At 42.0% G+C, this 17066-nt stretch overlaps 1 protein-coding gene across 1 annotated transcript in view; it reads left to right on the top strand.

Annotated features, from left to right (window-relative positions):
• The window catches only part of AMZ2 (archaelysin family metallopeptidase 2), a 28683-nt gene extending 12050 nt beyond the window's left edge, over nucleotides 1-16633 (top strand). Inside the window, 6 exon segments of the mRNA XM_054047562.1 lie at nucleotides 402-575; nucleotides 2747-2875; nucleotides 12699-12813; nucleotides 12815-12854; nucleotides 15150-15326; nucleotides 16130-16633. Coding sequence (XP_053903537.1) covers nucleotides 402-575; nucleotides 2747-2875; nucleotides 12699-12813; nucleotides 12815-12854; nucleotides 15150-15326; nucleotides 16130-16276 — 782 coding nt within the window. The 3' untranslated portion in view covers nucleotides 16277-16633.
• The last annotated feature ends 433 nt before the right edge of the window (nucleotides 16634-17066 follow it).

Raw genomic sequence — 17066 nt, 5'->3', positions numbered from 1 at the left:
AGTGATAAACAATGCCCTTATTTAAAAAACAAACAAACCTCCTGCTTCATTACTGTACAATAATCATCCCAAACATGGCTGTATCATTGTTATGAGATGTAGTACCTTGGAGTATTGCAGTAGAATTTTGTTTTTAGGCTAAGGGAATAGAAGTTAATAAAATAAAGAGAGGCTTTCTTGGAATTGCATGGAAATGGTGAAAGGTTACAATTGTGTTTGTGCCGTGTTCTATAATATTGCTCGTATTTTCTTTTTATAACTTGGGGTAAATGTGATGTTCATTAACAAACATGAAATAAGAGGGAATATTCTTTTTGGGGGATTTAAAAAAAATATGAGTTGATTGAATGAACTGCCATAGCAGGTTTATAACCTGATGTTATTTTGGACTGCTTATATAGGTTCTTTTGGGGACACCAAAGTTAGTACGGAGGATTATATGAAATGGTTGAAGGATTACTGTGAAGCCTTTTACTATGGCTTATCTGTAAAAATCCTGGAGCCGGTTCCTGTTTCACACACAAGTTGTGCTTTTCGAGTGAATGAGTATACATGCAATCTACAGATTCATGCAGGTATGTAGGGAGGAGGAGAACAACATCAAATTCAGAACCACCTCATTGCTAAAAGATTGGGATAATAAAGAAATGAAAACTGAGTTTCTTTACACTCTAAGTCGGGGTGTTGTGATGATAAATACATTAAAGATTGTGAGGTGTTCAGATACAGCAGTATGGGGGGGTTATATCAGTGCCGTAGGCAGACACAGAGAAGGATGGATAACTTCAGATTCTTTGTCAGCAGCTCACCAGAATCTCCAGTCATGATGTGACCTACAGTGTAGTGGAGAAGTGTGGCTTAGTTGTTTGAGCATAAGTCTAGGGCCTGGTCCACACTAACCCCCCACTTCAAACTAAGATACGCAACTTCAGCTACGTGAATAACGTAGCTGAAGTCGAAGTATCTTAGTTCGAACTTACCACGGGTCCAGACGCAGCAGGCAGGCTCCTCCGTCGACTCCGCGTACTCCTCTCGCGGAGCAGGAGTACCGGCGTCGACGGCGAGCACTTTCGGGATCGATTTATCGCGTCTAGACAAGACGCGATAAATCGAACCCAGAAGTTCGATTGCTTACCTCCAGGTCTGGCGGTAAGCAAAGTATAGACCTACCCTAGGACTCAGTAATGCAAGATCCTAATCCCAGCTGTGGTTTCAGACCTGATTCTGCAACCTTTATTCATGTGAGTAGTTCCGTTGCCATCAGTGGCGTTATTCATTCAAGTCAGAGCATCCGCATCAGGCTTCACAAAAGCAGCTGTGTCATTTGGTTACAGCAATAGAACACATGCCTGGTCGTGCATTCAGGCTTGATCACTAAGTTCTCTAAACTAACCAAATGCTCAGCTAGCCAAGTCGTTTTCTCTTGAACGTTAGTTATTTAAAACTAAAGCAAATGTATTGTATGAATCTAAAGATCAAATAGATGTCCAGCTAGTTAAAACTGAGATACATTTTCTTTGGATACTGCCATGAAATCACTTGATGATTACCTATTCATAGAGGTTTTTTTTAAGGTCAGGCTTGACAAAGCCCTGGCTGGGATGATTTAGTTGGGAATTGGCCCTGCTTTGAGCAGGGGGTTGGACTAGATGACCTCCTGGGGTCCCTTCCAACCCTGATATTCTGTGATTCCCTCTGAAGCACCTGGCATTGGCCACTGTTGGAAGACGAGATACTGGGCTAGACGGACCTTTGGTCTGACCAGTATGGCCTTTCTTCTGTTTCTAATGTTATCTTTTTTGACCCTTAGAATGTCAGTCAAGGTGGTGATTTTTGTGATGTGACTACTAGAAACTTTCCTGAGACCACCAAGTGTTCCTCTGACTTTTAGGACATTTAACCTGCAATAGATTCAAACATCTACCTTTATTAAGCATCCTGACCACTCTTGTAAAACAATAATTCACTGCATTGAATAGAAAAATATTATCTACCCTGAGGGCTTGTCTAGGCTTATTGCTTTGCCAAAGCTCACTATGAAACTTTCAGTGCCCTTTAGCAGGGTCCACGTGGCAACTTAATGCACAGCAAGCTAGTGTACTGTAGCTTTCTGTGCACTAATACAGTGTGTTGACAAGCCCCGATTCATCCTGATACCAATCCTACAAGCAGAACTCCCATTGGAAATTCTGTGTATGGAGGGTTTTTATAGGATCTGACCACACGTTAGCAGCGTTAATGGCTCCAGTTTGATAATGTGGCTGGACCCCTACATCGCATAATCCAGTACTCCAGTATCCCTTTCAGGAGTCTGATTTGTCTTGTGTACTCCCAAGTTACACCTCACTTAAAAACTACTTGCTTACAAAATCAGACGTAAAAATACAAAAGTGGCACAGCACACTATTGTTGAAAAATTGCTGACTTTCTCATTTTTACCCTATAATTATAAAATAAATCAATTGGAATATAAATATTGTACTTACATTTCAGTGTAAAGTATATAGAGCAGTACAAACAAGTCATTGTCAGTATGAAATTTTAGTTTGTAGTGACTTCGCTACTGCTTTTTATGTAGCCTATTGGAAAACTAGGCAAATATCTAGATGGGTTGATGTACCCCCAACAACACCTCTGAATACCCACCTGGTTGAGAACCATTGGCATAATCCTATGACTGCTTTCACAGGTTTCCTCTGTGGTGACTCATGCTTCTTTTGAAGGGAGTTTTTTTCTGTTTATACAGGGGACCTCTTGAAATACCTAAAGAAGAAAAAGCCAGAAGATGCTTTCTGTATTGTTGGGATAACAATGATAGATCTTTATCCAAGGGAGTCCTGGAATTTTGTCTTTGGCCAAGCCTCTTTGACAGAAGGTATTGTGTCCGGAGTATATCAGTGGAGAAAACTAAAATGACTCCAAAATGCTAGGAATCAATTTATTATTAAAATGTGTATAAAATATGATAAATATGGGAAACGTTAATTAAACTGATATATAATTTATGGGTAGATAATTTTAAAAATAGTGTGTGATATTGTTCCAACTCATATAGTTCAAAGTCACTACATTCCAAAGACAGTCAAAAAGTAAGAAACAGTTTTGATTGATCTGCTGTTAAAAGAAAAATCCCTAAAACTTTGTTCATAACTTTAAATATGTTTCCCTTTCTATACCGAATCTTGTTGGATTAGTTCACGGCCCTAAAGGGGATTTTTTTGGTTGACACAGTTGGGTTGGTGTTGGTTTCTCTTTGTTTGTTTAGAGAGTTACAGAAGTGCCAAAGAAATTGAGTTCACATTTTCAAGATGTCATTTTTCATACTCTGGTAAGTAAGCAGTGCATTTTCCTTTTTAAAACAAAATCTTAAGCAAATAAAGAAGGCTTTGCTGCCCAAAGAACTTAAACCCAGCTCAGAACATGTCAACGTCTGTCCAAATCACCTATTTTTCTTTGATTCCTTACTGCCACAAGCAGAGGGTGGGCTGAAAAAGAACAGCCAAAATTAGTGAGTTGCTGCTACAAAGACTCTGAGGACCTTCTGCAACACCAAAACCCCTGGCAAAGGGTCCCCTGTTCTTTGCAGACAGCTCTCACCTCAGACAAACCCAGGACACCAAACATTGTACAGGATATTTATCCATAAAGAGAAACGTAAGCTATCTACAGAAGACTCATAACTTGTCAAGATTCATAATCATTGTGAAATGTATGTATGGGATGGATATATATGAAATGAGAGAGCAAATGCTTTATGACTTGCAGTAAAAATTAGTCACTGGGGTTAATGCCTGTTCCAGGATGGGGGAGTTGTCACCCCTTGCTGTTTAGCTGAGGATGCAATGCAAGGCTCAGTTTAGCTTTGTGCAATAGTAAGACTTTGAATGGGAAACCATCAGAGCCAACTGCAAACAATCGAAACCACTTGAAGATAAAAAAAGGGACTTTACAACAATACAGGGGTTTGCCCTGTCTCTGAATAGGAACAAACAGTTGGTTTCAGTATAACAGGAGGAAAGACCCTCTGGATCGATTCACTAAGGAAACCCCTTGTGGAACGAGGGTGTTTTCATGCATGTTTGCATCATGTTTCTTGGTAAACCAGACAGCTCTGCAATAGCTCAGTGATTTGAGCATTGTCCTGCTAAACCCTGGGTTGGGAGTTCAATCCTTGAGGGAGCCATTTAGAGATCTGGGGCAAAAATCTGTCTGGGGATTGGTCCTGCTTTGAGCAGGGGGTTGGACTAGATGACCTCCTGAGGTCCCTTCCAACCCTGATATTCTATGGTAACAGACTGACCTTTGTGGGGAAAACCTACTTTATTTGGTAGGAAAGGTATTTATTAATAAATATAGACCCAAGTTCACATTTTGTGATTCTGTTTTGCACTGTAACCATATGTTTCCACTGCTCTCTTGTTTCTAGTTAAATCTTTATTCTTTCTTACAATAAAACAATACTAGCTTTATTTCAGTGCTCACAAGGACTGTGTGGTTTACAGGAGCGGTGGGTTAAGATAAAACTGGAATACACTACTCCTTTGGGAGCAGAGGATCTGGGATTTCTGTGAGTTGCCAGTGTCATAGGAGAATGATCCAAAGGAACTTGGGGAGGGGGGGAGCACCTATTGTTCACCTGCAAGGGGAAGTTAGGGCTGGCATAGTCCAGAGGAGAGGGCTTGAGTGGCTGAAAGGCTGATGGTGTTAGAGAGATGATGCCCAGCCAGGCAGTGGCAGGACTTCCTCATGCTGGAGGTAGGGGATAACAAGGGGACTCTCAGTCTTGAGTACACTAAGAACCGTCACACCCTCTATCTAACAGGCTACGATATGGGCGATGTCTTTCAGTAGGTATACTGGAAATAAGAAATATTTTGACAGGTTAGTCACGCAGCAGATGTTATGTACACTTTTATGTTGTGTACAATTTTAAATGAAAATAACTTTAAAAAAAAAGCTTGCAGTCTTATGATCTAGTCTTCCTTGTACTCCTAAATCTCCCGGTCACACAAAATCAGAATTTGGCATTCCCTAGGAGTACTAATTGAGCCTCTAGCTTGTCATAGACTTTCGCTGTTGCAAAAAAACCCAAATGATAATGTGATTTTTTTTTTAATGCATAAAGTCGTCATAACATTTAGACTGTTTGGTTTTGAGTCCGGTGTCACTTTACTGTAAAATAGGAGTCAGTACATCAAGGGCAATGGAGTGACTCCTGCATTAGTGAAAGGAAACTCAGGCCCTCTCTGTCCTGATTGCATGTTTGCAGCATGAGTTCACTTCATGGACCACAGCAGCCTTTAGTCTCTGATACCCAAAATCTACACCTCAAAATATTGTTCTTTGGCTTTTTCACCATAAAATAGAGTGCCTGTGGTATTCAAAGCAAAAATATAAAACATTGTCTCATCTTAGCTATTCCAAAAACATGTATGCTTGCCACAATCTGATCAGGCCAGTGACAGGGTAAAATGGTTTGCTTAGCGGCAGGGCTGAGTGGGCATGTGTATTTAACTGCAAGACTGACTTGGCATAAAAAGCAGTCTTGCCATGGGTCCAATTCTGTACTCCGTTATAATTGGACAGCTGCATTGATTTCCTTGAGGATTGCTGGACAGAAGTGCAAGTAGATTTTGGTGTGACATCTCTCCAAAGCACAGTGTCAGTAGCTCTGTCTATTTCTCCAGAGTCTGATTGCTAGCAATCAAATCCAGTTTGCATAGGTGCTTCTGATTTGACTCATTCTTCAATTCCCAGCTTATGGGCCTGATACAACAAGCACGCTGTTTGCCAAACTCCCGTAGAAATCAGTGGAATTGCCCTTACTTACACATGTGGTGAATTTGAAATTTTTTATATGTTGATTCTTTCTTTTATAATTGAGATTCTAACTTATTTAACAAAATACTGTTTGAAAAGAATCAATTGACTTATCATGTTCACCTGAGAAAAGGTTCACAGTTAAGATTTTGGCCCCGTTATGTATATTTTTAATTTAAACAGTATTTTTCCATTTCAGTGTTGTTGTTTTTTATTTTTATTTCCCCTATATTGGCCAGGTGACTCCAGAAATGAGGAATCTAAATGATCTATGTATCACCTGTGACAAAACCTGGCACAGGCTCCAAGTCAGCAAGGCATGTGACTCAGTTTATGAGTAGCCCAGTGGACTTGAATTAGACTTCTCCCACATTTAAAGTTAGCCCCATACTTAAGTACCTTCCTGAACTAGTCAATACAGCTTAGGGCCAGATTCTGGGAGGTTTTGAATGTGCTCATTTGCCACTGACATCAGTCTCAGGATTGGCCCTAATATGGCTATGATCAAAAACTTGGGAAAACCAAATGTTAGTCAAAATACAAAACAACTCCAAACTAAAACAAAATGAGCAAATGAATAAGACAAAAATAAAACAGGACCAAAACAATGAACCAAATTCTAAATTAAATGCAGGGACCATGCACATAGGCCCAGTACACAAGCTCATCCACTGATATCCAGAGCTGCCTTAAAAGGATGTCAAGTATCAGAGGGGTAGCCGTGTTAGTCTGGATCTGTAAAAAGCAACTAGGACTCTCTGTTGCTTTTTAAAAGGATGTGTTTCCCAGTGCTACTAGACTCCTAACTTCAGAACTGCCTGCCTGCCACAAAATGTGCCTTCAGAGAACATTTTTATTAGGTAGAGATGACCTCTGAACCCAAAATGAGACAAGTATCAAAAACTAGATTTCTTTAGTTGAAATAGAAACATGAACTTCCAGAGTTGCCTGGAACAGCTCCATCTACCCTTTTAGGTAACTTTTAAAATACTTTTTTAATGATATTTTATAATAGTGCAGTTTTAACACTGAAAAATTAAGCCATCAGTCGGAATCTCTGTATTAAAGTTGAAAGCTCAGCCTTAACTCTAGCCCCTCCTCTTGTGCCTTATAAAGTATGGTCCAATCCTGGAAGATGTTGAGAGACTCTGCAGCCAATGGGAGATGGAGGTGCTCAGGGTCAAGCTTGTACATTGTTTGAGGCAAGGCCTATGTCTGCTGATTGATACAACAAGGCACCCAGCATGCTTTTGGAGGCTGTAAAAGACTCATACAATCTATAATACAGCCTGGAAGAGGTCTTTTTTACATTTAAAAAAAAAAAATGTCAGCACTGATTTTAATAAAAACTTTATACACACACAGCCGCAAAATACCTCTGAGCTTCAACAAAGCCTGCCGAATTTTAGCCTAAAATAAATTAATTTAAGAAAATAATTATTAATTGAAAAGGAGTGGCTAGAATGGAAGTTGGAATTCCACCTGCACCATAGTGTGTGCTACGTATGCCAGCTGTGTGCTGGCTAATGCCGGAATAGCATTTAACAATAGCAATCTGTATTCACGTAGCTGTGCTTCAGAAAGGGCAGAGATTCTAAAAAGGAAGTTGCACCCACTTCACTCTGCTGCACCCATTCTGTTCAGTAGCTAGGCATAGAGGGTGGGATCCATGAAGGGACTTGGGCGTTACAACACAGCACCTAACTTCTGGCACCTAGAAAATCCAAGAATATCCCTGCCATCCACCAAGCCAAGTGATGTGCCTAGGCTTCCTCTACAACAACTGGCTAATTAAAATGAATAGATTGGGGAGGCAAAAATCTGTCTAAACCTGATGAAAATATAATAATAAAAACAAGTGTTCTCTGTTCTCTCCGCCTTTCATGAGCAATTTAAACAGATTAACATAAAGTAAAGATCAAGCGTGGCTTCTGGCTTTGTAGTTGGTTGTTTTAATAATTGTTTTTTAATTGCCTGGCAGTATGGATCATTGTGTTTGGTTTCTTCAACAGTGGTCCGTGTATTTGGGACAACATTTGTTTGTGTTTGGTGTCCACTCAGATGAATGGTGAATGCGAAGCAAATGCTGTTTGTGCTCAAATTGCAAATTTTTCCATGCGCCGAACAGCTGGTTCAAAGATAAAGATTTGGGGCTTGATTTCCCCATTGCTAAATGTCCCTTTGGCAGTGGTGTAACTCATTTCATCTAATTTCAGTAGAGTTATGCCAACTTTAAAAGTGGAGTAATACATCGGTGACTCAAGGCCATGGCTGAGACCCTTCTGAAAATTCAGCTAATTAAGCATAAATTCACGTGCCAAAGAAGCCCATATGCAGTTGCTGAAATTAACTAAGAAATAGTGGTAACTTTTCATATTTTCTGTCTGTTTAATGTCAGAGAGATAATGTCCCATTGTGCACCTTTGTTCATAATCCTGCTTTAGGAGAGAAGTCTGTAATCCCTTATTATACAGTAAATCACCTGATACCATTCCAAATTTGCAAACTCTAAATTTAAAATTTGAGTGAAGTTTGAGACCAGTGTAAAATAATCTGCTGGATTCTTTAACACTTTAACGTTTGCCACAAACTTCAAATAATGTTGTAAAAACAATATTTTACATGCAGCGCCAGGGGCTTTTTGACTAACTGCATGTGTTCTTTGGATGCACTTTGTTGTTTAGTTTACAGTTTGACATATAAAAGCTGAGATACATGGTGTTTTATGCTGAAACAATATGTGTATTTATTGCTAATATGTAAAGTCTCATAATTAAGGCTAAGTTTTTTGTCATGGATATTTTTAGTAAAAGTCAGCGACGGGTCACGGGCAGAAAAGAAAAATTCACTGAAGCCGTGACCTGTCCCTGACTTTTACTAAATATATCCCTGACAAAATGGGGATCTGCGGGTCCCCAGGCTACCTGAAGTGGGGCAGCTGCACAGGGACTAGGAGCTGCCTGCAACAGCTGGGAGCTGTGGGGTACCCCTGGTCACCCACAGCTCCGGGGTCCCGCAGCGGCCGCGAGCTTGGGAGTTCCCTGCTGCCCGTAGTGGCCAGGAGTTTGGGGGTTCCATCAGCAGCTCCGGGGGCCCCCGCCACCTGTGGCGGCTGAGAGCTCAGGGGTTCCCCCACCATCTGTGCCCCACCCATGGTGGCTGGGAGATCTGGGGGTTCCTCTGCGGCAGCCAGGAGCTGTGGGGTACCCTGACGCCTGTGGTGGCTTAGAGCTCCAGCGGCCGCCAGAGGTGGCAGGGGTACCCTGCAGCTCCCAACCACCGTAGTCTGGAGTCAGAGGTCGCTGGAAGTCACGGATTCTGTGACTAAATCGTAGCCTTACTCATAATTGCTGTTGTGCAGATTTTCAATTAGATAAAATGCACTGGGAAAATGTTAAAGTACCCATATTCAGAACCTATCTTATGACGCCATCACACACACATTTTGGAGACTCTCTCACAATTTGTAGAATTACCACTTGAGTTCATTTCTGCAGGGCTCTTGCATTATAGAATTTAGCATCACTTCACGGTGGTAGGGAACTTTTACCCTGAAAAACTTTAGGTGTTCAGTGAGTTTAGGCACTTACACGGTTTGCTGGGAATTTTGTGGATTGCAGTGGAGCCCAAACTGTGTCTTAGGTGCCCAAGTACTGTCGTGAATCCCACCCCAAGTTCTCAAGCTACATTTAACGTCTGGCAGTCTGCATTTTTTGTCTGTAAACTTAAACATGATGGTGAAATTTACATTTATTCAGCACCTCTGAGGAACACTTGCTGACTTTATTGGGTGGTGTAGATGATTGGTACCTTTCAGGATCTGTCCTGCTTTGTGTCATGGAGAAAACCACACAAGGAAAATCATCAGATCTAAAGCTCCTTTGGGGAATGTCAGAGTATGACACACACACAGCTGGGAAATGCAGAGCTAGAGCGCTCCTTTTGACCCCTAGATATAGTGGGCACCTGCCCTTTTTGCTACTTGTTTGTATTGTACTGTGTTTTCTTTATGTGCAAGGGGAGCTCTAACTGTGATTGTAATCTTACTTATTTTTTTAAGTCAGTCCCTCTCCCTGGGAATGGCTGTGACCTTCTGGGCCATGTCTCTTAGGGAGGCTGGAAAGTTTTGCTTTCACACTCCCCATTTTAACTTTGCCATCCTCCAGGCCTTTTAACTCAGCCATCCTTCTGACAGGATACACATGGATGGATACTTTTTGGAGGCCCATCATTGCTGTTACATGGTCAACTAGGTGGGTCATTATTGGGCAACACAAGGCAATTCCTCCCTCAGTGGCAATTTCTTTCCCCCTGTATCACTTGTACCCCCCTCAAACCCGAGGAGTGAGAGCCAGGTGTGGAACTCCCATACTGCATTGCAGAGTTAAGGCCCTGAACATTCTCGTGTGTGTACATCATTGTTTCTCTTTCTGCTGCTGCTCTACACAGCACTTCTCTCTTTATTATAAGTCAGCAATGATTCTCAGTAGAAACTTTTGATCATGTGCGGTGTAGGCCTGCTGACTTCTTACATGCAGGACTCCTGTTGATGACATCAGGATTTTATCCTGCAGGAATAGATTTTCAAATGGACTGTTTTTGTTTTTACAGCAACCTGGGGTGGTTAATGTAAAGTAGGCACCAAATGCCCCTGATAATTACACACACGAATGTGGGGAAGGGAGCCTTGTAAATTGTGTTTGACAACCTGAGTCATCCACTCCTTTCTGAGTCACTGTGAATCAGTGGTGCCACAGAAGTCATTTTCCATCTCAGTGAATAATAGTGCGAGGCGCTGGCCTCATGTCTTCCTCATCACATTGCTAATTATAACATCCAAAAGGACATAAATAGCCTAGTAATGTTCAGTGTCCCACTACGTTGTTTTTCACAGAGACCTGTCATACAGGAAATGCTCCATAGTAAGGTGCCTTGTACTTCAGTTATTCCTGCAATAATTTTGATTTGACAGCTCAGAAAAATCAGCACAGTGGGAATATATTGGACTCACTACAGGTCTGTCACATCTTACGCTGGGGTTAGGTTCCACAGTCAGCGCGTAAAGCGAAAATCACGTATAGTCAAAATTACATTGAGTTCAATGGCGGGCGGAATCCCCCGCATTACAGGTACAGTATTAAAATTGTTATTTTTCTCTTTTTTGTTTTTGTTTTTGCCGACCGCGTAAAGCTGAAAGCGTGCATGTTAAATGCGCGTAAGATGCGACAGACCTGTACGTGGAAGATCTGGATTCATTAATTGAAAAGGAACTGTACTGTATCTGTGGCATAGATCCTGCGTAGTGTAGTGCATTTCAATAATATCGTTTCAATAATAATATGGTTAAGGTACAAGACAGGCAGCCAGGTGTTTTGGATACTAATCCTGCCTTTGCTCCTGATTTTCTCGGTGGCCTTGGACAAGTTACTTAATCTCTCTGTGCCACAGTGTATCCCTACATGAAATTAATGTCTGTAAAGCATGGTGAGATGAAAAGACGCCATATAAGTGCAAAATATTAACAGTCATAATCCATGTGCCTTTTTTAAAGACTGTGCGTGTGCAAAATCATGTGCGCTATGGGATCCTAAGTGTGTGTTTTCCCCGTTTTTGAAGATTGTGTTACACTGTCAATATGTGACAATTATTTAGCACCTACATCTGCAACTCTTGCTCATATGAGTAGTTCCACTGAAATCAATGGGATTACACAAAGGAGGAAATGCTACTCAACATGAGTAAGGTTAATTGGGCTTTTAAACATCAAGGGAATCTGAGTGCAAGAGCAACAAGGAGTCTGGTGGCACCTTAAAGACTAACAGATTTATTTGGGCATAAGCTTTCGTGGGTAAAAACCTCACTTCTTTGGATGCATAGAATGAAAGTTACAGATGCAGGCATTATATACTGATGATTATATACTGAAACACCAATTTCAATTATTTTGGTAATTTATTTAATAATACCTGTCAGTATATAATGCCTGCATCTGTAACTTTCACTCTATGCATCCGAAGAAGTGAGGTTTTTACCCACGAAAGCTTATGCCCAAATAAATCTGTTAGTCTTTAAGGTGCCACCAGACTCCTTGTTGTTTTTGTAGATAGACTAACACGGCTACCCCCTGATACTTGAGTGCAAGAGGTTTTTTTGTTTTGTTTTTTCAGATCTTTGCTCTGAGCTCTGCCAAATCCTTCTTTGACCAGAAGAGGTCGCTAGTAGTACACGTAAAGCACTTTTACTACTTCAGAGAGGCTGCTCTTTGTACTGCTTTCCAGGGCTATAAACCAGTGCACTGCTAAACAGTAGCTAGTCTGCTCAGAAATAGATGAGGGTAGATCTACTTGTCCTTCTGTGCTGAGCCATAAACTGAAGGGTACATTCACTAGAACACGTGGCAAAGCAAAATGGTACAATGTATATTATTTTATATTTTGATGCTTCCCGTGTTTGAAGACTTGTGTGTATCTAACACAATGTAACTCAAAACATAGAAGTCCTCTTTTGGCATTGACTTGAAATAGCAAAGCTAGGACTTCAGATCATTGTAAGTTTAATCACAGTTGTGTTTGCAAGTAGGGCTCAACTTATAACTACTGGCAATTACACTCTTCACGAGTCTTCACAGAGAACCCAACGCGCAGACGTTGGCCTGTTATAGGCAGTCTGACTTGCTGGGAATATCAGTGTAGGCAGGGAACCGTACAGCGTGGAAAACCCCTGGTCAGGAGGGGGAGAGAGATGGCTGCCCAAAAGAGGTGCTGGTTGAGGAGCCTAGAATGCACCCTCAAGGGACCGCGGAGCAAGAATACGGGGCAGTTGCCCTGAACTGTGAAAGTGTCTTCTCTAATAGAATTCCTTTTTGATTTCTTCTTAAGGAATGGGGATCTTCAGCTTTGCCAGGTATGACAGTGACTTTTATAGTGCGAGCTACAAAGGCAGACTGAAGAGAGTCAAGAAGCTTCCCTCAGCAGACTACTCAGTTTTTGATGGCTCCTGTAATCAGCAGTCTGCTGCTTCTGAGGTCCTGCAAGGTGGGTGCCTGTTGGGCTCTGGAGAGTTATTGAAAGCCTTAAATTTCTATTTGGAAATAAAAATAGCTTTTGTTTCTAAGGGTTTAATTCTCCTCTTGCTGGTGTAAATCAGGAGCAACTCCAGCGAAGTCAATGGAGTTACACCAGTGTAAATGACAGCAGAATCTGTCTCTTCATCCTCCAGCCCTGCATTGGAGATCAGGTGGCATGTTCAAGCTGATATTCCTTACACTTGTGTATATTACTCCTGCACCGAAAAAATAAAAATTCTGCATACAATATTGTAAAATCCTGCACATTTTATTTGTCGAAATAACACTACATAATCACACCAGTTTCAATTATTTTGGTAATTTATTTACCTGTCAGTACGTATGTCTATAACAATACAGAGACACACAAAAATTCCCGCAGGAGTAGAGAGTTAAAGAAACCCCTACGACAATCCTGTTTCTCTGCCCCCCTCTCCCACAGAGCCCTGCTGGGAGCCAGAGACCTACAACCTCTTTCCCCCCCCCCCCAGAGTCTAGCCATGCCCCCCACAGCTAATACACCTGAAACCCCTCCCCCCCCCCCGAGCCCAGCTGCAGGGTACCCCCAGAGCCCAGACACCTGCACCCCTCTGCCCCCAGAGCCCAGCCATGGCCCCTGCAGCCCCAGACACCTGCTCCCCTACCCCTCAGTGCCCAGAGATCCCAAGGGAGAAGCAGCCTGATGCTTGGTCCCAGGCTTGTGTGGTGTTTTCTGAACGCTGCCATCTCCTTCCCTGAGGGTGTGCTGAGAAGTGCTGCGGTCGGGGAAACCTCTAACTCCCTCCCCCTGGTAGTGTCTTCTATGTGTGAACTGGGCTCTACTGGGTCCTGTGCCCCCTAGTGGCGTCCAGCAGCACTGCAGCCCATTTCTGTGGGGGAAAGGAAATTCTGTGGGCACATTAATTTCTGCAAAATTTTGCATTACACAGTGGCGCAGAATTCCCCCATGAGTAGTATATGGGAGCAGGGTGCTCTCAGTAGAGGGTACTTGGAAAGGGTGGATTAAAGCAAGATCCGTGAGTCTGAACCCTGGGTTGAGAAGAGGCCCAAGAAGTGACAAAGTTTGGATCCAAGGATACAGTTCATCTCAAGAGAGTGTTGGTGTTTGCTGTGAGGACTGGGGAGCAGGGATTAGAACTGGTGGGGCAGAGAACCAGGAGTGGCATGAGCATTTTTGCAAGGGGGAGGGGCTTTGGTTTGCTAAGAGCCCTTTGGTGGTTGGATTGGATCCAAACTCCATTAATCTGGATCCACTGCCAATCTGCTTCACTTTGGTTGGATGGAGCCTGTTTAGTAACCTCCAGGCCTATCTGTTTAATCACCCTCTTCCTGAAGAGATGGTGTCTGTGGGATACCTGAGGGCTTGAGATTTTTTGTAGCTGCAGGAAGGTCTTTGTTGTTGTTGTTAGTGGTTCCTGTTGTCAGTAGATGGATGTGGTTTGATAGCCTGTGTCCGAGGACCTAGAGGGAACGCTAGGTGCATTTTTCTAAACTGGAGAAATCACTTCACCTATTCAATATGTTTTAATTTCCAAATCAAGGAAGACCATGCCTCCCTGTGCTCAATATTGACTGAACTAAGTAAAACATAGTAAATCCTTAATTTGAATGTCAGTAAACTCAACCTCTGCGGGTCAGTCGGGGGCTGCGAGTCTTAGCTTGATATTGTTTGTGAGGCACTTTTTGCTCCCTGGATGTTAGCACTATGCAGAAGTGTGAAGAATTATCCTTATAAACAAACATCAGTTTTTTTTAAATCCCTTGAGCATATTCTGGGGAGCGGGATATCTTGTTTTTATTACAATAGTGTCTAGAGGCCCCAGCTGAAATTAGGGCTTCACTGTGCTAGGTGCTGTATAAACAGATAGGAAGAGATAGTCCCTACCTCAGGGAGCTTAGAGCCCAAATCCACAATACAGAACAAGGATGGAAGAAAGTAAGTATTACTATCCCCATTTTGCAGCTGGGGAACTGAAGCACAGAGCAATTGTGACTCACCCAGTTCACAGAGGAAGTTTGTGGCAGGACTGGGAATTGAACACTCACTTCCTTTCCTTAACTACAAGGCCATCCGCTTCATTTTTCTGTAACTAAAATTGGTACCAGCCCCGTGCCAGGTCTGTTGCCCTGTCTTGGAGTGGGTTGGAAGTGGAACCGTTTTATCATCAGCCCATTTTGTAAGGTGCTGTAATGGGTACTGCCAGTGTAGGGAGAGTGGAAAACATAGTTTACAATAATTTGCAAAATAAGACCTGTGTTTCAGACCCTGACCCATGAGATTGGGCACATCTTTGGACTCCATCACTGTCAGTGGCTGCAGTGTGTGATGCAGGGTTCCAATCACCTGGAGGAATCAGACCGACGCCCATTGGATCTGTGTCCAATTTGTCTGCGCAAGTTGCAGTCTGCCATTGGCTTTCACATTGTGGAGAGATACCAGGTACAAAGATATTGCTTACTAATGGAAGCTTTGCCACTGAGGAACAGACCACTTCCTCCTGCGAGTCTAGCACCCTGCCAATAGTTGATGCTTCAGAGAAAATGAAAATCTTTCTGCGTCATGATGCACCTGACTACTTGTGCAACACTGTACATGGGGGGATTCCTTACAGATCCCTGTGGCTGTTTGCCCAGGCCAAAGAGCATGAAATTTGATTATCCAGTAATTAGCATACATTATCCAAACCCAGTTTTTAACCTTTTGACCCCTTGCAGAAGTGAATCCCACAACTGCACACAGAAGGAAGAAACATTTTTCTTGTGTTTGTTTCTGCCACTTTGTTTGAAACATTGCTATGGAAACTGTAGTTTGTGTCTGCTTTTTTCTTGGTGCCTTTTTGGTCCCCTACTATAGTACTTACAAGACTAAAAAATCAGGAGCACAGACATTCATGGCCTCCGGAGGAAACTGTGGTTTGAGACATGCAAAGAAAGATAATTGTTTATGCAGAATACTGGCCCTGTGGTTTATTGGAAACTAAGTGTTTCCTTTTTCTACTAAGTAGTGAGCTAGAGAAGCAGCTACTTACAATGACAATTCTGTGTATTTAAGATTGAAGGCAGAATAGCTGTATACACAGTTGGCCTGTTGAAAAGATCCTAATCAATATAAATTGGCTTGTTGTTACCAATAGAATATAATGGAGAGAGGGAGCAAACAGTTTTGGAGTTGCTCAGCATTTTAATTTGGTCCAGTGTTCATCTGAAACATGAATGGCCATTCAGCTTGTGTATCTTTTCTAGGCGTTACTTGGGTGGATGGATGAAGATCGTAATGGAATGGATGCTGAACTCAGAAATGAAGCCAAGATGGGCTTGCTGAAACCTGTGGAAGCATTTAAGGAGTGTCGAGAGTGGGTATTAAAATGTCTTGATGTCTTGCAGAAATAAAGCTGTAGGATGTATGTAGTATCAAAGGGGAAACATTCTCCTCTATTTAAAGAGTTACTTTCAGGTTGACTACTTCTAAAACTGTTGTTACTTGATATGGATCATCCACTGCATTGTAAGGATCTGTAAATAAAAATCTATCCCTTTGTTGCTGAACATTTTACCTTTATACCCTCCTTCCCCAGACAGTAACTATTTCTGCCATGACCTTACGATATTTGGTCTCTGCTGCTCTCATATCAGAAATCAAGGTACATTTTAATCTTAATTGCAGTAATATTCAGAAGAACATTTAACATCTTGTAAACAGGGCCTAATGTGTAGTTTTTAAAATATATATTCTCAATGTTTGCGGAGGATTGTGGTGTTTGTTTTATTTTTTATTTTTTCTAGCATTGGAAAATTAGGAGCATTGGACAATGAGGAGTCACGGAAGCTGCAAATACAGAGTGGTTGTGCTAGTTGTCCAGGCACCGTCACTAAATCAGGGAGAGGATCCCATCCCCAGTACCTGCACATATTCCCTACGCAAAGGCCCCTAACCTGCAGTTGTCTCCATGTGGGTGCAGGGTCTGTTTGTAGGATTTGCAGGATCAGGACCAAAGTGAGTTTTTACTTGGTCTTCTCCTAGAGAATCAGGAAATGGTGCCTGGGTACTTTAAATTAGGAACAGAATAAAAAAAACCTAGTTAAGAGAGAACAAGGCAGTACAGATTTAATTGATGTGTTGTGTGTGATGGGTTTAATTTCCCGTGGCAGGGTATTGTTTTAATTACGGTTACCAAGACCC

Source organism: Malaclemys terrapin, chromosome 13 (genome assembly GCF_027887155.1).
Source record: "Malaclemys terrapin pileata isolate rMalTer1 chromosome 13, rMalTer1.hap1, whole genome shotgun sequence".
Lineage (NCBI taxonomy): Eukaryota > Metazoa > Chordata > Testudines > Emydidae > Malaclemys > Malaclemys terrapin.
This window is presented reverse-complemented; position numbering and strand designations above follow the sequence as displayed.